The 25,026-nt window shown below is 44.1% G+C and overlaps 1 protein-coding gene across 3 annotated transcripts in view; it reads right to left on the reverse strand.

Annotated features, from left to right (window-relative positions):
• Window positions 1–25,026, reverse strand: part of kif17 (kinesin family member 17) — a 43,555-nt gene that overhangs the window by 967 nt on the left and 17,562 nt on the right. For 2 of the 3 annotated variants that reach the window (XM_061886183.1, XM_061886198.1), the window contains 5 exons: window positions 24,800–24,921; window positions 10,008–10,236; window positions 9,675–9,933; window positions 9,560–9,618; window positions 3,842–3,962 (listed from right to left, as the gene is read on the reverse strand). In XM_061886183.1, the coding sequence (XP_061742167.1) occupies window positions 3,842–3,962; window positions 9,560–9,618; window positions 9,675–9,933; window positions 10,008–10,236; window positions 24,800–24,921 (790 nt within the window). Of the gene's footprint in view, window positions 1–235; window positions 3,760–3,841; window positions 3,963–9,559; window positions 9,619–9,674; window positions 9,934–10,007; window positions 10,237–24,799; window positions 24,922–25,026 lie in introns of those variants that run through there. The other variant, XM_061886191.1, reaches the window with a different exon arrangement.

Here is a 25,026-nt window from a genome sequence, read left to right on the forward strand (position 1 = left end):
ATAATGCATATCCTCTGAAAGTATGTCTTTTAATAACCATGAACTGGAAGATTCACTTTTTAATCAAGATACAATTAATAAATGCATTAAAAGATTTTATGGAATAATAAATGAACATCATACTACAAATGCAAATGGTGCTTGTGTTCAGAAATGGATGATCGACTTATCATGTAATGATATTTGGAAAAATGCCAATAATCCCTTTAGAAGCATTAAAAATAAACTGAGTCAATTAAAGATCTTGAATAGATTGTATTTTACATCTTCTCAGCTGTTTATAATTGGTGCAGTAGATAGCAAATTATGTATGAAGTGTTGAGCAGCTGAAGGAACTCTTCTTCATTTATTGAGGGAATGTCAAAGAATAAAATAGTTATGGTTGAAAACAAAAGAATCAATCACATTCCTAAATATAAACATCCCAATGACACTGCAAACTTGTACTCTTGGTGATTTACATCAATTTGTAACGTGTCATCAAAAAGTAAAGATGCATTTCTTTCAATATGGATAATAAAAAAAAGGTAATATTAAAAAAAAATGGATACATGTTAAAAGCCCAACTCATACTGACTGTTATACACACATAATAAATACTAACTGGTATACACACACTATGGAGATGATATCAATACAAAAAACTGTATTTAGCTTCGATAATAATTAGTCATATATTGGAATATGGGGCCAATTATTTACAAACCCTGTTTCCATATGAGTTGGGAAATTGTGTTAGATGTAAATATAAACGGAATACAATGATTTGCAAATCCTTTTCAACCCATATTCAATTGAATGCACTACAAGGACAAATTGTTTGATGTTCAAACGCATAAACTTTTTTTTTTTGCAAATAATTAACTTAGAATTTCATGGCTGCAACACGTGCCAAAGGAGTTGGGAAAGGGCAATTTCACCACTGTTACATCACATTTTCTTTTAACAACACTCAATAAACCTTTGGGAACTGAGGAAACTAATTGTTGAAGCTTTGAAAGTGGAATTCTTTACCATTCTTGCTTGATGTACAGCTTAAGTTGTCGTATTTTATGCTTCATAATGCGCCACGCATTTTCGATGGGAGACATGTCTGGACTGCAGGCGGGCCAAGAAAGTACCCGCACTATTTTACCACGAAGCCACGCTGTTGTATCACATGGCTTGGCATTGTTTTGCTGAAATAAGCAGGGGCGTCCATGATAACGTTGCTTGGATGACAACATATGTCGCTCCAAAACCTGCATGGACCATTCAGCATTAATGGTGCCTTCACAGATGTGTAAGCTACCTATGCCTTGGGCACTAATACACCCCCAAACCATCACAGATGCTGGCTTTCGAACCTTGCGCCTAGAACAATCCGGATGGTTATTTTCCTCTTTGTTCCGGAGGACACCACGTCCACAGTTTCCAAATATATTTTGAAATGTGGACTTGTCAGACCACAGAACACTTTTCCACTTTGCATCAGTCCGTCTTAGATGAGCTCGGGCCCAGCGAAGCCAGCGGCGTTCCTGGGTGTTGTTGATAAATGGCTTTTGCTTTGCATAGTAGAGTTTTAACTTGCAATTACAGATGTAGCGACCAACTGTAGTTACTGACAGTGGTTTTATGAAGTGTTCGTGAGCCCCCTGATCTCGGTTTTTGATACAGTACTGCCTGAGGGATCAAAGGTCCGTAATATCATCGCTTACTTGCAGTGATTTCTCCAGATTGTCTGAACCTTTTGATGATTTTATGGACCGTAGATGGTAAAATCCCTTAATTTCTTGCAATATCTCGTTGAGAAATGTTGTTCTAAAACTGTTTGACAATTTGCTTACAATTTGGTGACCGTCGCCCTATCCATGTTTGTGAATTACTTAGGATTTCATGGAAGCTGCTTTTATACCCACCTGTTCCCAATTAGCCTGCACACCTGTGGGATGTTCCAAATAAGTGTTTCATGAGCATTACTCAACTTTATCAGTATTTATTGCCACCTTTCCCAACTTCTTTGTCACGTGTTGCTGGCATCAAATTCTAAAGTTAATGATTATTTGCAACAAAAAAAAATGTTTATCAGTTTGAACATCAAATATGTTGTCTTTGTAGCATATTCAACTGAATGTGTTGAAAATTATTTGCAAATCATTGTATTCTGTTTATATTTACATCTAACACAATTTCCCAACTCATATGGAAACAGGGTTTAGGCATTTGTTTTAACTATGACTAATTTTATCTTTGTGTAAAATATTGGACACAATGTGTTGTCAAGCTTATGAGATGTGATGCAAGTGTAAGCCACTGTGACACTATTGTTCATTTTTTAGATGTTTTTATTTTATTTTTTATAAACGGTTGTGATGTTAAACTAAATGAAGGATTTCTAATCACTGCTATGTTGGAATTGTTATTAATATTGATATTGTTGTTGATATTATTCATTTTTGTTTGACTACTTTAGGATTGTTTTGTGTTATGTTTGTGTGTCCTCTCAATTGCTCTTTCCATTCCTATTCTGAATATTGCGGAGCTGGGTTTGGTTTTGGAACTGGAATATTATTGTAATATTGTGTATTATTTTGTTGGACTGATTAATTTTCCGTCCATTTTTGGATAGATGATTAATCTTTAAAATATTGCAAAAAATCGTTTTATTGGGGTTGTTTTTTTTAAACAAAACCAGTTTTCTTTTAAGTAATATAGAAATGTATCAGAGCTGTTAATCTATTTTATGGAGGAATGTAGGTAATCATAGGACTGGCACCCAATTTGTATTTAAAAAAGTATATTCTTTGAATTGAGAATCGATTCTGAATTTAATCGTTACCCCCAATAATTGAATCGAATCGTGTGGTGCCCAAAGATTCACAGTCCTAATTTTTAAACATTTTATTCTTGCTTATTATTTGTGTAATTTTTCTGTATGGTTGAAAATGCTCTTGTGCCAGAGAGTTTATGTGAGAAAATCTAAACCAATGTTACTGTCAAAGCATGACCCTATGGGATGTTTACTATGAAAACCAACCAAAAAAAAATGATCGTCAATATTTTAGGACCATTCTCACCAAAGAGAGTTATTGGTGTAAATATTAACTATTCTGATCCATATATCTTGTAACTGTTATCAGTGATTATTTCCTTCTTTTTTTTTCCCTTACAAAGACAAATTTTGTCAGCCCTATTGGAAATCACAAAAAATGTTATTCATGAACACACTTAGATTAATCTTTATAATTACTCCTGAGAAAATTATTAATGTGGTCTCTTTGGAAAATGTAAAAGTTATAGTTAAAGTAGCAATGATTGTCACACACACACTCGGTGTGGAAAAATTATTCTCTGCATTTGACCCATCACCCTTGGTCACCCATCACCCTTGGTCACCCACCCCCTGGGAGGTGAGGGGAGCAGTGGGAATAATTTTTGTCACTCTTTAGATAAAGGCATCACCAGGTTTTGTGAAGTGCATTCAAGTACAATGTTTAAAAACATTCCTGGATGAAATTCTGAAAATAAAACGTAACAAATATCAGGGTTTTTCTTAAGATCATTTCAAGTATGCAGGCGAGTTATCACCCGTTATTGATCAGGATTTACCCAAATTACAAAATGTGATTAATCTGATTTTAAAAGTAATCATTTGACAGCCCTAAAAAATAACTGAAATGACGAGATTGTTTTTTTTAACGACTCTTTGAAAGTTAAGGGTCCTCAGGTGGCCATAAATCTCACATCCATTGCTCAAACTCACCAAGCACCGCCCTCTAGCTGTTCAGGACAGAATTGCACACCACGTTGGCAACCCAGATGAAGAGCTATAATCCAATTTAAAATTTGAAGATAATCTCACCGTGTCCCTTGGTTATTTGGCCCCCAAGAAGCTGGCTGGCCCTCTTTGACCTAAAGTAGGTGTTGGCCATGTTCTCACTGTCACTGCGATCCAGCATCTGCTTGTATTTATCGTCGTCCACCTACTCAGATCAGACATGTCAAACCTCTCTAAACTAGTTCCAACCGTTAGTCAAAATGTTCCTTTGGGCCTTTACAGTTTTTAAATCATTCTCAAGTACATTTTCTGACTAGTGATGTCATCCAGAATTCCAACGCCCCCACCTTGTCAAAGCATCCCCAAACCAGTCTTAACCATTTGTGCTTTGTTTGAGCTGCAAAATGGTTTTGACTAGGTTCTAATTTAATTAACCTTTAAGGTTTCTTATTAACGTGTTATTAATCATAACTGTCAAAATCCCCCTAAAGTTGTCCCAATCATTTGTGCTGCAACATTTTTTGTCTAGATATTATAGTTCTTATCTTAATTACGATTTATGGTTCGATAATAACATGTTGTATGTCAAAAAGTTCCCTGTTCTTGTCACAATCGTTTGTGCTGCAAAATTTTTGGTCTATTACAGTTTTTAATGTATTAACGTTTAATGGTTTGGTATCAACATGTTTAACTCATAATTAGAAGCCAACTATGTCAAAATGTCCCCAAACTTGTCCCAATCGTTTGTGCTGCAATATATTTGTCTATTATAATTTTTAATTAAATAACATTCTGTGGTTTGTTATTAACGACTTATTAACCATAACTGTGTCAAAATGTCCCCAAACGTGTCACAATCGTTTGTGCTACAGCATTTTTAGTCCAACTATTATAGTTTTTGATTAAATGACATTTATGTTTTGTTATTACAGTGTTATTAATCAGAACTATGTCAAAATGTCCCCAAACTTGTCAACCGTTTGTGCTGCAACAATTTTTTGTCTAATACAGTTTTTAATTAGATAAAGTTTTATGGTTTGTTATTAATGTTTTATTAATCATAACTAGACCCTATGTAAACATCTCTCCAAACCTGTCAATTGTTTGTGCTGCAACAGTTTTTGTCCAACTATTTTAGTGTTTAATTAAATAACATTTTATGGTTTGTTATTAACGTGTTATTAATCATAACTATGCCACAATAACGCCAAACTTACCACAATTGTTTGTGCCGCAACATTTTTTTGTCTAACCGTTGTACTTTTTATTAAATAACGTTTATGATTCCGCCCGATTGTAGCTGAGATAGGCGCCAGCGCCCCCCGCAACCCCGAAAGGGAATAAGCGGTAGAAAAATGGATGGATGGATGTTGTATTAACGTGTTATCAATCATAACTACAACCCAACTATGTCAAAATCTCCCCAAACTTGTCAAAATCATTTGTGCTACAACATTTTTGGTCTATTATAGTTTTCAATATATTAACGTTTTATGGTTTGTTCCATCCATCTATCCTCTTCCGCTTAGCCGAGGTCAGATCACAGGAGCAGCAGCCTTAGCAGGGAAGCCCAGACTTTCCTCTCCCCAGTCACTTCTTCCAGCTCTTCCCGGGGGATCCCAATGCGTTTCCAGGCCAGCCGGGAGACATAGTCTCTCCAACGTGTCGTGTGTCCCCGTGGCCTCCTACCGGTCGTACGTGCTCAAAACACCTCTCTAGGGAGGCGTTCGGAACCACCTCATCTGGCTCCTCTCGATGTGGAGGAGCAGCGGCTTTACTTTGACATCCTCCCGGATAGCAGAGCTTCTCATCCTATCTCTAAGGGAGAGCCCTGCCACCAGGCAGAGGAAACTCATTTCGGCCAATCTTGTCCTTTCGATCATAACCCAAAGCTCATGACCATAGGTGAGGATGGGAACGTAGATCGACCGGTAAATTGAGAGCTTTACCTTCCGTCTCAGCTCCTTCTTCACCACAACGGATCGATACAGCGTCCGCCTGTCGATCTCACGATCCACTCTTCCCTCACTCGTGAACAAGACTCCGAGGTACTTGAACTCCTCCACTAGGGGCAGGGTCTCCTCCCTAACCCGGAGATGGCACTCCACCCTTTCCGGGCGAGAACCACGGACTCGGACTTGGAGGTGCTGATTCTAATCCCAGTCACTTCACACTCTGCTGCAAACCGATCCAGTGAGAGCTGAAGAGCCTGGCCAGATGAAGCCATCAGGACTACATCATCTGCAAAAAGCAGAGACCTAATCCTTCAGCCACCAAACCGGATCGCCTCAACGCCTTGACTGCACCAAAAAGTTCTGTTCATAAAAGTTATGAACAGAATCGGTGACAAAGGGCAGCCTTGGCGGAGTCCAACCCCCACTGGAAATGTGTCCGACTTACTGCTGGCAATGCGGACCAAGCTCTGACACTGATCGGACAGGGAGCGTACCGCCACAATTAGACAGAGTGCTCAGAGGCATACTCTCTGAGCACTCCCGACAGGACTTCCCGAGGGACAGGGTCGTATGCCTTCTCCAAGTCCACAAAACACATGTAGACTGGTTGGGCAAACTCCCATGCACCCTCAAGGACCCTGCAGAGAGTATAGAGCTGGTCCAAAGTTCCACGACCAGGAAAAAAACCACACTGTTCCTCTTGAATCTGAGGTTCGACTATCCGGCGTAGCCTCCTCTCCAGTACACCTGAATAGACCTTACCGGGAAGGCTGAGGCGTGTGATCCCGCGATAGTTGGAACACACCCTCCGGTTGCCCTTCTTAGAGAGGAACCACCACCCCGGTCTGCCAATCCAGAGGTACGTCCCTCCGATGTCCACGCGATGCTACCAAGACAGCCCCACAGCACCCAGAGCCGTAAAGAACTCCAGGCGGATCTCATCCACCCCTGGGGCCTTGCCACCGAAGAGTTTTTTAACTAACTCAGCAACCTAAGCCGCAGAAATAAGAGAGCCCATAACAGATTCCCCAGGCACTGCTTCCTCATAGGAAGACATGTTGGTGGGATTGAGGAGGTCTTCGAAGTATTCCCTACACCGATTCACAACATCCGCAGTCGAAGTCAGCAGAACACCATCCTCACCATACACGGTGTTGACAGTGCACTGCTTCCCCTACCTGAGGCGGCGGATGATGGTCCAGAATCGCTTTGAAGCCGTCCGGAAGTCGTTTTCCATGGCTTCGTTGAAATCCTCCCATGTCCGCGTTTTTGCCTCCGCGACCGTTGAAGCTGCACACAGCTTGGCCTGTCCGTACCTGTCTACTGCCTCCGGAGTCCTATGAGCCAAAAGAACCCGATGGGACTTTTTCTTCAGCTTGATGGCATCCCTCACCGCCAGTGTCCACCAACAGGTTCAAGGATTACCGCCACGACAGGCACCAACTACCATGTGGCCATAGCTCCAATCAGCCGCCTCGACAAAAGCAGTGCGGAAAATCGTCCACTCGGACTCAATGTCCAGCACCTCCCTCGTGACATGTTCAAAGTTCTTCCGGAGGTGGGAATTGAAACTCTCTCTGAAAGGCCACTCTGCTCGACGTTCCCAGCAGACCTTCACAATGCGTTTGGGCCTGCCAGGACTGTCCGCCATTCTCCCCCACCATCGCAGCCAACTCAGCACCAGGTGGTGATCGGTAGAAAGCTCTGGCCCTCTCTTCATCCGAGTGTCCAAAACATGAGGCCGCAAATCTGATGACAGAACTACAAAGTCGATCATTGAACTGCGGCCTAGGGTGTCCTGGTGCCAAGTGCACATATGGAGGAGGCCCATCCACCTACCCGAAAGCGGAGGGAAGCTACCCTCTCGTCCATTGAGTTGAGCTCCAACGTGCAGGCTTTGAGCCGGGGAAGCAACAAGAATTGCTACTCCAGCCCGTCGCCTGTCACTGCATGCAACGCCAGAGTGGAAGAGAGTCCAGCCCCTCTGGAGAGAACTGGTTCCAGAGCCCTTGCTGTGCGTCGAAGTGAGTCCGACTATATCCAGCCGGAATTTCTCCACTTCGCGCACTAGCTCAGGCTCTTTCCACCCCTGCGAGGTGACATTCCACCTCCCAGGAGCTAGCTTATGTAGCCGAGGATCGAACCGCCAAGTGCCCTGCCTTCGGTTGCAGCCCACCTCACAACGCACCTGACCTCTATTGCCCCTCCCATGAGTGGTGAGCTCATGGGAAGGGGGACCCATGTTGCCTCTTCAGGCTGTGCTCACCATCGTTCCCCAACTCCAGGCCTGGCTCCAGAGCGGGGCCCCAGTGACCCGCGTCCGGGCGAGGGAAGTCTGAGTCTCGGTTGGTTTATTTCCATAAAAGTCTTCAAGCTGCTCTTTGTCTGATCCCTCACCTAGGACCTGTTTGTCTTGGAAGACCTTACCAGGGGGCATGGAAGCCCCCGGACAACATACCTACCAGGATCATTGGGACACGCAAACTCCTCTACCACAATAAGGTGGCAGCTCAGAGAGGAGTTTATGGTTTGTTATTAACATATAATCAACATGTTACTAATCATAACTAGACCCTCCCCGCTACCCCCAACTATGTCAACATCTCCCCAAACTTGTCCTAATCGTTTGTGCCATTAGAGTTTTTAAGCTTCAGTAATAATGTTTAATGTTGTTAACGTGTAATTAAAGTGTTAGCACTCATAACTAACCAATACAATTCAATTATTGTTTATAACCAGACACCCACAAGTCAAAATCGGCCCAAACTAAACCGTGCTGCAAATATTATTATTCCAACTATTATAGTTTTTAAAGTATTATTGTTTTATGGAGCTGGTTATAAATCATACTTCGTTAACTTGAAAACTAATAGTTAGACCAAAATATTCTGCAGTACAAACAATTAAGACGAGTTTTGGGAGATTTTGACATGGTTGGAGGGTTGGCTATGAATATTAACACTTAAAAACCATAAAAAAATGTTAATCACTTAAAATCACGTAAAAACACAAACAATTTTGCAGCACAAACGAAGCACAAATTTTTGGGATTGTTTTGGAGAGATTTTGTCAAATTTAGGGGGTCAATTATGACTAATATCACATTAATTACACAAACCATAACACGTTAATGCATTTAAAACTATAATAGACAAAAAATGTTGCAGCACAAATGATTGTGACAAGTTTGGGGAGATTTTTACATAGTTAAGCTGTAGCTATGATTAATAACACGTTAATTACAAACCATTAAACGTTAATACATTAAATACTATAACAGACAAAAAAAATGTTGCAGCACAAACGATTGTGACAAGTTTAGGGAGATTTTGACATAGTTGGCTTCTAGTTATGATTACTAACAGGTTATTAACAAACCATGAAATGTTATTTAATTAAAACCTAGTAGACAAAAAAATGCTTGCAGCACAAACAAAGCACAAATGATTGGGATTGATTTGGAGAGATGTTGTCATAGTTAGGGGGTCAATTATGATTGATAACATGTTAACTACATGTTAGTAACAAAAGCATAAAACGTTAGTAACTTAAAAACTATCATAGAAAAAAAAGATTTGCAACACTAACAGTTGAGATTGATTTGTGGAGCTTTTGACAAGGCGGGTGGGCAGGTTACAAATATTGAAGCCTTAACTTCAAATCTATATTAGCATATGCACAAACGGAACATGTTTTGGGTGATTTTGACAAGGTGGATGACATCACTATTGAGAAAATGTATTTTAGAATAACTTAAAAACCGTAAAGGCACGTCCAAAAATGCTTGCAGCACCAACGACTGGCACTCATTTGGAGAGCCACTTTCACACAGCAAGTTGAAACTCACCACTAACGCTTCTGTCTCAGCAGCCAGGCTTCTGGGAGGGGAGAGCTTTGGAGCCACTGCTGTGGAGGAGAAAGACACCAGGAACATGTTTTATTCGGTAAGTCTTGCTTCTCACCTGTAGGCAGCGTCGTCCTCTGGACCGTCACATCTGGAAGTCTCCAGGTGACGCTCTCCTCGTCCCAGACGGCTTCCTTCTTCAGGCGGTCCAGGTTGCTGTAGTTGCAGTCGCGGCGCACCAGGGGGGTCATCCTGTCCAGCAGACCGTGCAGGAGCTGTCCCTCGCGCTCCAGGCGGCGGATGCTGGCCAGGTAGTCGTTCCTCTCCTCCTCAAACTCGGCCTGCAGGTCACGGATCTCCAGTTTTGCCGCTTTGAGCTGAAAACAAATCATGTTTCAGAAGCTGCGTGTCAGATTGTGTTGGTCTATTTACTTAAGTGAGACAAACAGACCTTTCCCTGGACCTTGAGCAGCATCTGACCTTTGGCGTGGACCTCCTCCTGGATGGAGTCGTAGACGCTGAAGAGCACAATGTCGCTCACCTCGCTGTTGTCGGACAAAGCTTTGACAAGCTGAGCTTTCCTCTGATCAGCCACCTTCCTCCTCTGTCGCTGTCGTTGCTGGAATTCTTTGTTCCGGGCATGCTCACCACCGACCACCTCCTGCTCCAACCTCTGTAGCCTGTCGGAGGACACAGAAGAGATAAATAACTGGGCTGTCGAAAAACATACATTTACCAGTGAATCGTGATTATTACTTGTAACTATTCTCAATCAATTAAAAAAAATATTTCCCTCTCCCGGACGCGGGTCACCGGGGGCCCCTCTGGAGCCAGGCCCGGAGGTGGGGCACGATGGCGAGCGCCTGGTGGCCGGGCCTGTACCCAGGGGACCTGGCCGGGCACAGCCCGAAGAGGCTACGTGGGTCCCCCCTCTAATGGGCTCACTACCATACTTGACAACCCTCCCAGATTTTCTGGGAGACTCCCGAAATTCAGCGCCTCTCCCGAAAACCTGCCGGGACAAATTTTCTCCCGAAAATCTCCCGAAATTCAAGCGGAGCTGGAGGCCACGCCCCCCAACATTGAGTCAGACCTGACTCAATGTTGTGACCCTCTTAAACAGGACAAACTGCCATCTACTGTACATAGAACAGAATGTAAATATATGTATATATAATAATGCAAATGAGCTAAAGGCCGCTATTGAAGCATTCTGGGCATCCATAACACCTCAGCAATGCCACAGGCCGATTGCCTCCATGCCACGCCGTATTGATGGAGTAATCCGTGCAAAATGATTCCCAACAAAGTACTGAGTGCATTAATTGACATTTTCAAATGTTTGATTTTGTTTTGCTGTTATAAATCTTTTTTTTTTTTAACTTCGTCTGAGGAAATAAAAGGCTTGCAATATTTCAGTTGATGTGTAATGAATCCAGAATGTATGGCATGTTCATGTTTTTAGTTTGATTACGGAAAATAAAGGACTTTCTCACAATGTTCTAATTCTCTGAGACATTCCTGCATATGTATGTATGTATATATATATATATGAAATATATATAAAATACTCGAGTTGGTGAATTATACGCCACCCCTCTTAACCACGCCCCCCCGAACCCAACCACGCCCCCCCAACTCCCGAAATCGGAGGTCTCAAGGTTGGCAAGTATGCTCTACACCCATAGCAGGGGCCATAGATGTCGGGTGCGATGCGAGCTGGGCGGCAGCCCAAGGCAGGGCACTTGGCGGTCCGATCCTCTGCTACATAAGCTAGCTCTTGGGACGTGGAACGTCACCTCGCTGGGGGGGGAAGGAGCCTGAGCTAGTACGCGAAGTGGAGAAATTCCGGCTGGATATAGTCGGACTCACTTCGACGCACAGCAAGGGCTCTGGAACCAGTTCTCTTGAGAGGGGCTGGACTCTTTTCCACTCTGGCGTTGCCGGCAGTGAGAGAAGACGGGCTGGGGTGGCAGTTCTTGTTGCCCCCCGGCTCAAAGCCTGCACGTTGTAGTTCAACCCGGTGGACGCGAGGGTAGCCTCCCTCCGCCTTCGGGTGGGGGGGACGGGTCCTGACTGTTGTTTGTGCTTACGCGCCAAACAGCAGCTCAGAGTACCCACCAATTTTGGATTCACTCGAGGGAGTACTCGAGAGTGTTCCCCGGGTGATTCCCTCGCTCTACTGGGGGACTTCAACGCTCATGTTGGCAATGACAGTGAAACCTGGAGAGGCGTGATTGGGAAGAATGGCTGCCTGGATCTGAACCCAAGTGGTGTTTTGTTATTGGACTTTTGTGCTTGTCACAGATTGTCGATAACAAACACCATGTTCAAACATAAGGGTGTCCATATGTGCACTTGGCACTAGGAAACCCTAGGCCTCAGTTCCATGATCGACTGTAGTTGTGTCATCGGATTTGCGGCCTCATGTTTTGGACACTCGGGTGAAGAGAGGGGCAGAGCTTTTTACCAATCACCACCTGGTGGTGAGTTGGCTGCGATGGTGGGGGAGGATGCCGGACAGACCTGGCAGGCCCAAACGCATTGTGAGGGTTTGCTGGGAACGTCTGGCCAGGACCTCCTGTGAGAGAAAGTTTCAATTCCCACCTCCAGAAGAACTTTGAACATGTCACGAGGGAGGCGCTGGACATCGAGTCCGAGTGGACGATGTTCCGTACCTCTATTGTCGAGGCAGCCGATTGGAGCTGTGGCCGCAAGGTGTTTGGTGCCTGTCGTGGTGGTAATCCTAAAACCCGCTGGTGTCCACCAGCGAGGGATGCAGTCAAGCTGAAGAAAGAGTCCTACAGTTGTGATTAAAATTATTCAACCCCCACACAATTTTGGTGTTTTAGCAAGTTGGACATTTATTACGTATTTTGTTTATAGTCATATCAAATAAATATGTGTCAAATAGACAAATGCAACTTAAATTGTAACACTGTATTTTACAAAATACCAAAAGGAAATTTTTCTTAATATCTCATTGACAAAATTATTCAACCCCTTAAAGATCATAACTCTTAAGAACAGAATTTGAATAAGGTCTTTTCAATCAGGTGTAGAACCATAACGAGCAACAATTAAACTGATTGAAAAAGACTGACGCTCAGCTTCTTGTAGATGGTCAATGGTGTATTTGCAACATGGTGAAGTCCAGGGAGTGGTCAAAGAAGTCAAGAGAGGAGGTAATTTCTCTTCATAAGAAAGGATATGGTTATAAGAAAATAGCAAAGACATTACACATTCCAAGAGACACAGTTGGGAGTATAATTCGCAAGTTTAAAGCTAAAGGCACAGTGGAAACACTACCTGGGCGTGGTAGAAAAAAGATGCTGTGTGCGTACAGTGGTGAAAACCCCCCGGGTAACAGCTGAGGAACTACAACAGGACATTGCAGAGGGGGGAACGCAGGTTTCGTCCCAGACAATAAGGCGCGCACTACGAGATGAAGGCCTCCATGCCAGAACTCCCAGGCGCACCCCATTTCTGACTACCAGGCACAAGAAAATAGACTCAAGTATGCCAAAAACCATCTGGACAAACCCCAAAGGTTTTGGGAAACTGTTCTATGGAGTGATGAGACAACAGTGGAACTCTTAGGGCCTATGAATCAACATTATGTCTGGAGGAGAAAAAATGAAGCTTACAAAGAGAAGCATGGTGGGGGGTCAATCATGCTCTGGGGCTGTTTCTCTGCCTCCGGTAACTGGAATCTCCAGCGCGTTCAAGGCATTATGAATTATATTTCCTACCAGGATATATTAGCTGCAAATGTCATGAAGTCAGTGACGAAGCTGAGGCTTGGGAGACGTTGGACCTTCCAACAGGACAACGATCCCAAGCATACCTCCAAATCAACATCAGAGTGGTTGCAGAAGAAGGGCTGGAAGACTCTGGAGTGGCCTTCACAGTCGCCAGACCTAAATCATATAGAAAACCTGTGGTGGGACTTGAAGGCAGTTGCAGCACGCAAGCCCAAGAATATGAATGAACTGGAGGCCTTTGCCCAAGAGGAATGGGCTAAAATCCCTGTAGATCGTTGCAAGAAGCTTGTGTCCGGTTATGTATCACGTTTGAAGGATGTAATTACTGCCAAAGGTTGTTCTACTAAGTACTAAAGATGCATGTAACTAGGGGGTTGAATAATTTTGTCAATGAGATCTTAAGAAAAATGTCCTTTTTTGGTATTTTGTAAAATACAGTGTTACAATTTAAGTTGCATCTGTCTATTTGACACATCTTCATTTGATGTGACTATAAACAAAATACGGAATAAATGTCCAACTTGCTAAAACACCAAAATTGTGTGGGGGTTGAATAATTTTGATCACAACTGTATCGGGTTCTTTTGGCTCATAGGACTCTGGAGGCAGCAGACAGGTACCGACAGGCCAAACGGTGTGCGGCTTCAGCGGTCGCAGAGGCAAAAACTCAGACATGGGAGGAGTTCGAGGAAGCCATGGAAAACGACTTCGGGACAGCTTCAAAGCGATTCTGGACCACCATCCGCCGCCTCAGGAATGGGAAGCAGTGCAGTGTCAACACCATGTATGGTGGGGATGGTGTTCTGCTGACCTCAACTGTGGATGTTGTGGATCGGTGGAGGGAATACTTCGAAGACCTCCTCAATCCTCCCAGCACGTCTTCCTATGAGGAAGCAGCGCCTGGGGAATCTGTGGTGGGCTCTCCCATTTCTGGGGCTGAGGTTGCCGAGGTAGGTAAAAAGCTCCTCGGTGGCAAGGCCCCGGGGGTGGGTGAGATCCGCCCGGAGTTCCGTAAGGCTCTGGATGATGTGGGGCTGTCTTGGTTGACAAGACTCTGCAACATCGCGTGGACATCGGGGGCGGTACCTCTGGATTGGCAGACCGGGGTGGTGGTTCCTCTCTTTAAGAAGGGGGACCGGAGGGTGTGTTCCAACTATCGTGGGATCACATTCCTCAGCCTTCCCGGTAAGGTTTATTCAGGTGTACTGGAGAGGAGGCTACGTCGGATAGTCGAACCTCGGATTCAGGAGGAACAGTGTGGTTTTCGTCCTGGTCGTGGAACTGTGGACCAGCTCTATACTCTCGGCAGGGTGCATGGGAGTTTGCCCAACCAGTCTACATGTGATTTGTAGACTTGGAGAAGGCATTCGACCGTGTACCCCGGGAAGTCCTGTGGGGAATGCTCAGAGAGTATGGGGTAACGGACTGTCTTGTTGTGGCGGTCCGCTCCCTGTACCATCAGTGTCAGAGCTTGGTCCGCATTGCCGGCAGAAAGTCGGACCTATTTTCAGTGAGAGTTGGACTCCACCAAGGCTGCCCTTTGTCACCGATTCTGTTCATAACTTTTATGGACAGAATTTCTAGGCGCAGTCAGGGCGTTGAGGGTATCTGATTTGGTGGCTGCAGGATTAGATCTCTGCCATTTGCAGATGATGTGGTCCTGATGGCTTCATCTGGCCAAGATCTTCAACTCTCACTGGATCGGTTCGCAGCAGAGTGTGAAGCAACTGGGATGAGAATCAGCACCTCTAAGTCCGAGTGCATGGTTCTCGCCCGAAAAAGGTTGGAGTGCCATCTCCGGTTTGGGGAGGAGATCTTGCCCCAAGTAGAGGAGTTCAAGTACCTCTGAGTTTTGTTCACGAGTGAGGGAAGAGTGGATCGTGAGATCGACAAGCGGATCGGTGCGGCGTCTTCAGTAATTGCGGACCTTGTACCGATCCGTTGTGGTGAAGAAGGAGCTGAGCCGGAAGGCAAAGCTCTCAATTTACCGGTCGATCTACGTTCCCATCCTCACCTGTGGTCATGAGCTTTGGGTCATGACCGAAAGGATAAGATCAGAGGTATAAGCGACCGAAATGAGTTTCCTCTGCCGGGTGGTGGGGCTCTCCCTTAGATATAGGGTGAGAAACTTGTCATCCGGGAGGAGCTCAAAGTAAAGCCACTACTCCTCCACATCGAGAGGAGACAGATGAGGTGGTTCGGGCATCTGGTCAGGATGCCATCCGAACACCTCCCTAGGGAGGTGTTTCGGGAACGTCCGACCGGTAGGAGGCCACGGGGAAGACCCAGGACACGTTAGGAAGACTATATCTGCCGGCTGGCCTGGGAACGCCTCGTGATCCCCCGGGAAGAGCTGGACGAATTGGCTGGGGAGAGGAAAGTCTGGGCATCCCTGCTTAGACTGCTGCCCCCGCGACCCGACCTCGGATGAGCGGAAGAAGATGGATGGATATATTTTTTTTTAAATCTATTTTTTCAAAAGTTTTACTGTAAATTTTCTTAATCAATTAAACAAATTTAAAATCGATAATATATATATATATATATATATATATATATATATATATATATATATATATATATATATATATATATATATATATAGAGAGAGAGATAAATCTTTTTTCTTCAATTAAAAAATTGATAAAGAATAGTTACAAGTAAAACATTAAAGGCCTACTGAAATGAGATTTTCTTATTTGAAGGCCAACTGAAACCCACCACGCAGTCTGATAGTTTATATATCAATGATGAAATAGTAATAACATTGCAACACATGCCAATACGGCCTTTTTAGTTTACTGAAATTGCAATTTTAGATTTCCCGGGAGTTTCGTCTTGAAAACGTTGTGTAATGATGACGCGTACGCAAGACGTCACGGGTTTTAAGGAAATATTAGCGCTGCGCACTCACACATCTAAAAGTCGTCTGCTTTAACCGCATGATTACACAGTATTTTGGAGATCTGTGTTGCTGAATCTTTTGCAATTTGCTCAATTAATTTTGGAGGAGTCAAAGTAGAAAGATGGAGTTGGGAAGCTTTAGCCTTTAGCCACACAAACACACGGTGATTCCTTGTTTAAAATTCCTGGAGGTGAAACTTTACAATGGATCAGAGCGCGGTCAAGCGAACATGAATCCCGACGGAATGTCAACCAGCAGGTTTCGGTGAGAAAATTGTGGTAAAAATTTGCTTTTTACCGGATATCAGCTGAGCTTTTGCCGTCCATAGCTGCCGTCGACTCCCCTGAGACATTGGCGTCAAGACACCCGTGGAGACACACCTCTGACTATCAGGTACTATTAAACTCACTAAAACACTAGCAACACAATAGAAAGATAAGGGATTTCCCAGAATTATCCTAGTAAATGTGTCTAAAAACATTGGACTCCGTCCCAATGCAATTGCGTTTTTCTTTTTTTTAACTTTTTTTTTTTTTCTCAAACACAAATCTTTCATCCTCGCTCAAATTAACGGGTAAATTGTCGTTTTCTTGGTCCAAATAGCACTTTTTGTTGGAGGCTCCCATTAAAATCAATGTGAATATGTGAGTAGCCATCAAATTGTGACGTCATCGTCTGCGACTTCCGGTAGAGGCAGGGCTTTTCTCTTAGCACCGAAAGTTGCATACTTTATCGCATACTTCTATACTAAATCCTTACAGCAAAAATATGGCAATATCGCAAAATGATCAAGTATGACAGAGACAATGGACCTGCTATCCCCGTTTAAATAAAAAAGTCTCATTTCAGTAGGCCTTTAAACGGGGATAGAATGTCCATTCAATGTGTCGTACTTAATTATTTCGCAATATAGCCATATTTTTGCTGAAAGGATTTAGTAGAGAACATCGACGATAAAGTTTGCAACTTTTGGTTGCTAATAAAAAAGCCTTGCCTGTACTGGAAGTAAAAGATGATGTGTGCGTGACGTCACGGGTTGTGGAGCTCCTCACATCCTCACATTGTTTACAATCATGGCCACCAGCAACGAGAGCGATTCGGACCGAGAAAGCGACAATTTCCCTATTAATCTTAAGCGAGGATGAAAGACTTGTGGATGAGGAAAGTGAGAGTGAAGGACTAGAAAAATAACAAAAAAAAATTACTATACAGTGGGAGCGATTCAGATGTTATTAGACAAATTTACTAGGATAATTCTGGAAAATCCCTTATCTGCTTATTGTGTTAATAGTGTTTTAGTAGATTATATGGTCGTACCTGTACAACCTGAAGGTCGGCCCCGCACCGTTCTTCAGCACCAGTCGACGGGTGGTGGCGATGCCCATCTCTGCCCTTCGCAAGGGACCTTCTTCAAAACACGATCTTTTGAAATGATCGCTGCATAAGACACTGTACTTTGTGTGTGTGGTCCAATCCAATAGCAACAGTGTGCGGCAAGAAAGTGGCTAAAACCTGGCACTTTTGTCAACGGAATTTGGCACAGCAGGGGGAAAAAAAAGCCGGAGGGGTGTGGCCACGGGTGTGGTGACCGGGAGTGTCTCCAAGGGAAGCCACGTTTCTCGACGAGGCGAAGGCGGCCGGGCTGAGATTTTTTTTTCTCCCCTCCTCCACGGTGGAAGCATCCGATGGTCGGGGGTGGCCGGAGGCAAGAGAGTCCGCAGCTGCTTCTTTAACAGGTGCAGGAGGAACGACGCAAGCTCTCCGCTCATGTCTACGGTAAGAGCCAACTTATTACCACCATTTTCTCACCTAAACCTGCTGGTTGACATGTGGTAGGGAACCGTGATCACTTGACCGCTCTGTTCCATAGTAAAGCTTCACCGTCATCTTTCGGGAATGTAAAAAATGAAACACCGACTGTGTTTCTGTTGCTAAAGGGGGACGCAATACACCGCTTCCCACATGCAGCTTTCTTCTTTGACGTCTCCATAATTCATTGAACAAATTTCAAAAGATTCAGCAACACAGTTGTCCATAATACTGTGTGGAACTATGCGATAAAAACAGACGACTTATAGCTGTAAACGGTGCTGGAACAAAATGTCCTCTACAATGTGTGACGTCACGCGCGCGCGTCATCATACCGCAACGTTTTAGCAGGATACTTCCGCGCGAAATTTAAAATTGCTATTTAGTAAAGTAAACCGGCCGTATTGGCATGTGTTGCAATGTTAAGATTTCATAATTGATATGTAAACTATCGGACTGTGTGGTCGGCAGTAGTTTCAGTAGGCCTTTAAAAAACCTACAAAAACTTAAGGACTTTTATGTCAACAAGATGGCGCCCCCCGTGGCTGACGTCTTCGCGTCGTCCTCCAGACAACATTTACGTTTATTTATTTTAGTATTAATTTGCATCCTAAATGCAAAGTTTTTGCACGCAACAGTGAGATATTACAGAGATGCACTTCTGGACATTGGAAAAGCTCACCATGAGCTCACTTATAGTCTGATGGACTTCAACTTTCTGCTACGACGAGACCCCGCTAACCACAAAACAACAACAACAATGCGGCGGTGCAAGAGAGCGGGGCTACATGCTAGGCTAAAGGCTAGAGCTACACGACCACCACTACCTAGCCTGCTGCTAGCTAACGTGTGCGCGCTCGACAACAAGCTGGATGAGCTGAAAACCAGGATTACATCCCAGTGTGAACTGAAAGAATGCTGTGCTCTTATTTTCACGGAAACCTGGCTTTCGTACGGCATCCCAGATTCTGCTATCCAGCTAGCAACGCACTCAGTCTACCGAGGAGACGGGACAAAGGCTTCAAAAAAGGCGAGAGGCGGCGGCGTCTGTGTTTACGTGAGTAACCGCTGGTTCTCGGACGTACAAGTGGTTGAAAGACACTGCTCGGACAACATTGAGTTCTTGATGGTGAAATGCAGACCTTTTTACCTGCCAAGGGAGTTCAGTGCAGTGTTTATACTGTCTGTTTACATCCCGCCATGAGCGGACTCCACAACAGCGCTGAAGCTGCTGCATGACGTCATCAGTAAACAAGAGACCGCGCACCCCGATGCTGCGTTCACGGTAGCTGGGGATTTTAACCACCGCAACCTAAAGAGTGTCCTCCCGAAACACCATCAATATGTGAACTTTCCTACGAGGGAAAAAAACTCTGGACCAAGTATACTGCAACGTAAGGGGAGCCTACAAGGCTGTACCCAGACCACACTTTGGACTATCTGATCGCATCTCAGCTTTTCTATATCCAGCGTGCAGACAGCGCCTCAAGCAAGCCCCCCCCCCCAGTGAGAAAAACTGTACAAGTGTGGAACGAAGACACTGAACTAGTGCTTCAGGACTGCTTTGGGAGTACAGACTGGGACATGTTCAAAACTGCTGCTCAGAGGGATGATGGTACTGTGGACATAGAGGAATATGCTTCCAGTGTAACTGGCTACATCAGCACATGTTTGGAAAACATTGTTCCCACAGAACAATACAAGATATACCCAAACCAAAAACCCTGGATTAACTGTGACGTTCGGTCCAAGCTACATGCCAGCTCCACTGCATTTGTCTCAGGCAACGCTGAGGACTACAATAAGGCCAGATATGACCTGCGTAAATCCATCAGCGAGGCCAAGGGACAATACAGACAAAATCTGGAGGGATTCAACTCCACCACAGATTCCCGGCGCATGTGGCAAGGCCTGCAACACATCACAGACTACAAGCAGGGGAGCAGGGGGGTCACAAACAGCCAACGATCACTGCCAGATGAGCAGAATGAGTTCTACGCCCGCTTCGAGCTCCTCAACACCAACCAACAGAGAGGGGTTCTGACCACTGAGCGCACGCAGGACCCACCATTCACTGTGACAACAGCAGGGGTACGTACAGTTCTGAGGAGAACAAACCCACGGAAGGCAGCCGCCCCAAACAACATCCCTGGCCAGGTCCTCAGGGTAAGTTCATCAGAGCTGGCTGACGTACTTGCTGACATATACAACTTGTCACTAGCACAAGCTGTTGTGCCCACCTGCTTCAAGACCACCACTATCGTGCCCCTGCCAAAGAAAAATTCTGTGACCTGTCTGAATGACTATCGCCCTGAAGTGCTTCGAGAGGATTGTCATGTCACACATCAAGAAGACCAACCCAGACAAACTGGACCCTCTACAGTTTGCCTACTGGCAGAACCGGTCCACTGAGGATGTAGTCAACACAGTCATCCACACCACCCTCACCCACTTAGAGGGCAAGGACACCTGTGCCAGGCTATTATTCATCTACTACAGCTCTGCTTTTAACACAGTCATCCCACAAAAACTCACTGCTGAACTCCTCACTGTTGGTCTGACACCAACTCTCTGTGACTGGGTCCTGAACTTTCTCACAAACCGGCCCCAGTCAGTCAGAATAGGCAACCAGACATCAGGCACAAAGATTCTAAGCATAGGGACTCCCCAAGGCTGCGTGCTGAGCCCCCTACTGTACACCCTCTTCACACAGGACTGTGTGGCCTCCCAAAACAACACCAGTATCATCAAGTTTGCAGATGATACTACGGTCGTCGGACTGATCACCGGGGGAGCCGAGGCAGCGTACAGAAGGGAGGTAGCGGAACTGGTGGCCTAGTGTCAGAATAATAATCTCTCCTTGAACACAGACAAGACCAAGGAGATGATTATTGACCCACGGAGAAGGAGTGCACAGTACACACCTTTGTACATAGGGGCGTAGTGATGGGATCGGCAGTTTTTTTGCCTGTACTGAATCACTAGAATCAGTTCCTTAAATTGATTCGTTCAAAAGATTCGTTCACTGAATCATTTCTGCAGCAGCAGTTCTGTGTGCAGGTCGGCGAATCATGAGTCAGTCAGTAACAGCTTCCCCAGCAGCAGATCTCGGTGTGAGTCAGTTCGCAAACGACACAAGCCCTCAGCACCCAATGAACGACGCCCAGAACAAGATCCTCAATGTGACGTCATCCTCCGCGACAGTCTGTGTCAGTACGTTCGCGAACGTGATTTACGTTATTTACGTCGCGACACAGTCAGTTCCCTGCATCAGTACGTTCGCGAACGTGATTCACGTCGCGACACAGTCAGTTCTCTGTGTCAGTACGTTCGTGAACGTGATTGATTGATTGATATATTTTTATTTCAAATATGCAAAAAAAACAAGAGCAAGCATGATCCAATACAGTGCTATAGCCTTAACAGCCATTATAACAAAATGAAAACAATGGAGAATAAAAAAAACAAAAACAAATGAGCATTGGACTTTTTTTTTCTTACATATTTGAAAAGGAGTGAGAAGAAGTATACACTTATTTAATCTTACCCCTTTTCTTTAAATCATAAATTACTCTGAGCTAGAACTACCTGTTCACTATGTACAAACTTAATGAACTTGTATGTACATAAATAATAAATATATAAATACATTTGCACACTACACACATACATAGCCACACCATTACCACAAGTGCTCATGGAAGTGGTATCATGCCAAAACAACAGTACCAGTGCCTCAATGGGCAGCCCCAAACTCTTTTGTAACACAAGAAACCCAATAAAGCCCTTCTTCATGTCTGTACCTCTGGAATACCATGTACCTATACTTCTTTTTAAACTGGTTTAAAACTTGATTCACATCGCGACACAGTTAGTTCTCTGTGTCAGTACGTTAGCGAACGTGATTCACGTGATTCGTGCCAGTTCCACTCCTACCGGCATGGTCGCGGCGGACCTCAACTGAACTGAGAAAGGAACGAATCATTTCATGAAGTGATTCGGTTTAGTACGTTCACTCAAAAGATTCGTTCATTTGAACGAATCATTCGCGAACGACACACCACTATAGGGGGGACAAAGGTGGACAGGGTGAAAACCTTTTCTCAGGACCCACATTAGCGAGGACCTCACCTGGGATCACAACACCCAACAAACAATAAAGAAAGCCCAGCAGCTACTGTACTTCCTAAGAAGGCTGAGAAAATTTGGTATGCCACCCAAAATTCTTAGCAACTTCTATAGAAGTACGGTTGAGAGTGTGCTTACCAGCTCAATCATGGTCTGGAATGAGAACTGCACTGCTAAGGACAGGAAGGCACTCCAGCGAGTGATTAAAACTGTTCAGTACATATCAGGAGCAGCCTTCCCCCTCACTACAGGACATGTACTCTACCAGGGCCACCAGGAGAGCACACAACATCATAAAGGACAGTACACACCCCCAGCACAGTCTCTTCAGCCTCCTACCATCAGGCAGACAATACAGGAGCCTGAAATCCAGGACTACGAGACTGACAAACAGTTTCTACCTACAGGCCATCAGGCTTGTGAATGCTAACTTGTGAATGCTAGCTCCCCCCGCCCCCCCATTTTTACTTTGTCTTTTTGAACAAAAGACGGGTACCTTGACCACCAACGAACTGGGAACCATCGCTGTTCACCTTTGATCACTAAAGACACTTTAACTGCTGCTGTGACCCAAGGTCACCTCCATATTTATACTGTTGACTGTCAATCAGAATGTGCAATAATGTTATGTTACTTACTGTGACTTGTACAGGTGCTGGTCATATTATTAGAATATCATGAAAAAGTTCATTTATTTCATTAATTCCATTGAGAAAGTCAAACTTGTAGAATCTATACATTCATTCCAAACAGTCTGATACATTTCAAGTGGGTTTTTTTGCCAAAAATGAGATGGTTATAGCTGACACCCAATGAAAACCCTAAATTCAACATCTCAGAAAATTAGAATAAGGTGAAAAGGTCAGATATTGAAGACACCTGGTGCCACACTCTAATTAGCTAAATAACTCAACACACCTGGAAAAGCCTTTTAATTGTATTTATTTTTGATTTTGTATGACACACAATCATGGGGAAGACTGCTGACTTGACAACTGTCCAAAAGATGACCATTGATACTTTTAAAGAAGGAGGGCAAGACACAAAAGGTCATTGCCAAAGAGGTTGGATGTTCCCAGAGCTCTGTGTCCAAGCACATTAATAGAGAGGCGAATGGAAGACAAAGATGTGGTAGAAAAAAGTGTACAAGCAAGAGGGATAACTGCGCCCTGGAGAGGATTGTCAAACAAAACCGATTCAAAAATGTGGGGGAGATCCACAAAGAGTGGACTGCAGCTGGAGTCAGTGCTTCAAGAATCACCACGCACCGACGTATGCAAGATATGGGCTTCAGCTGTCGCATTCCTTGTGTAAAGCCACTCTTGAATAAGAGACAATGTCAAAAGCGTCTCGCCTGGGCTCAAGACAAAAAGGACTGGACTGCTGCTGAGTGGTCCAAAGTTATGTGTTCAGATGAAAGTAAATGTTGTATCTCCTTTGGAAATCAAGGTCCCAGAGTCTGGAGGAAGAGAGGAGAGGCACAGAATCCACCTTGCCTGAAATCCAGTGTTAAATTTCCACAATCGGTAATGGTCTGGGGTGTCATGTCATCTGCTGATGTTGGTCCACTGTGTTTCCTGAGGTCTAGGGTCAATGCAGCAGTCTATCAGGAAGTTTTAAAACACTTTATGCTGCCTGCCACGGACCAATTTTATGGAGGTGAAGATTTCATTTTCAAACATGACTTGGCACCTGCACACAGTGCCAAATCTACCAGTATGTGGTTTAAGGACCATGGTATCCCTGTTCTTGATTTGCCTGCAAACTCACCTGACCTTAACCCCATAGAAAACCTATGGGGTATTGTGAAGCGGAAGATGCGAGATGCCAGAACCAACAATGCTGAAGGCCACTATTAAAGCAACCTGGGCTCTCATAACACCTGAGGAGTGCAACAGACTGGTCGACTCCATGCCACGCCGTATTGCTGCAGCAATTCAGGCAAAAGGAGCTGCAACTAAGTATTGATTGCCGTACATGCTGAAACTTTCCATGTTCATACTTTTCAGTTGGCCCACATTTCTAAAAAATATTTTTTGGTACAAGTCGTAACTAATATTCTAATATACTGAATTTGGGATTTTAATTGTCAGTACTAATCATCAAAATTTAAAGAAATAAACATTTCAAATATATCACTATGTGTGTAATGAATTGATATGATATGTAAGTTTCACGTTCTGGATATAATTACTGATATAAATCAACTTTTCATGATATTCAAATAATATGAACAGCACCTGTATATACATTTTTATCTTTATTTTTAATTTTTAGCTAAGTACCGTGTGACTTGTTGAAGGGTGGACTAGCAAAGTAAGATTTTCATTGTACGGCAAACTGTCTGTTTAACTGTGGCAATAAACAATCTTGAATCTTGAATCTTGAACGTCCTGTTTGTCTTCGGAGATAATTAAAATCGAAAGTCCCCCGATGATTAAATTTTACTTTAATGAGGAAACAAATCTCCACTTGTTAAAGAGAGGAATACTGTCAAAATTGAAGAGTTCTACAAATACTGAAAGTTTAAGCAAATATTTTTTTGACCCTTTGGCGAGCTTGTCAAAATCAGCTGGAGACCCGTGCCCTATGTGTGTTTTGGCCACATTTAGCATTCAGGCATTCAGGTCCACAAACCTCTCTAGGGCTTCTTTCTGCTCCAGATATCCAGGTGTCTCTGTGACTCCACCTGGACTTATTTGGACGGCGGCAGCAGCAGCGTCACTGGGTAGAGTCGACTGGATCAGCTGCACCGCAACCTAAAACCCAATTGAGATTTGAGACAATAATGAATGAAAAATGTATGTTTTATACAGGAAATAAGGATTGGAAATGTTTTTGGGACGGTTTTTCATCCCAAATCA

Source organism: Nerophis ophidion, linkage group LG02, assembly GCF_033978795.1.
Source record: "Nerophis ophidion isolate RoL-2023_Sa linkage group LG02, RoL_Noph_v1.0, whole genome shotgun sequence".
Lineage (NCBI taxonomy): Eukaryota > Metazoa > Chordata > Actinopteri > Syngnathiformes > Syngnathidae > Nerophis > Nerophis ophidion.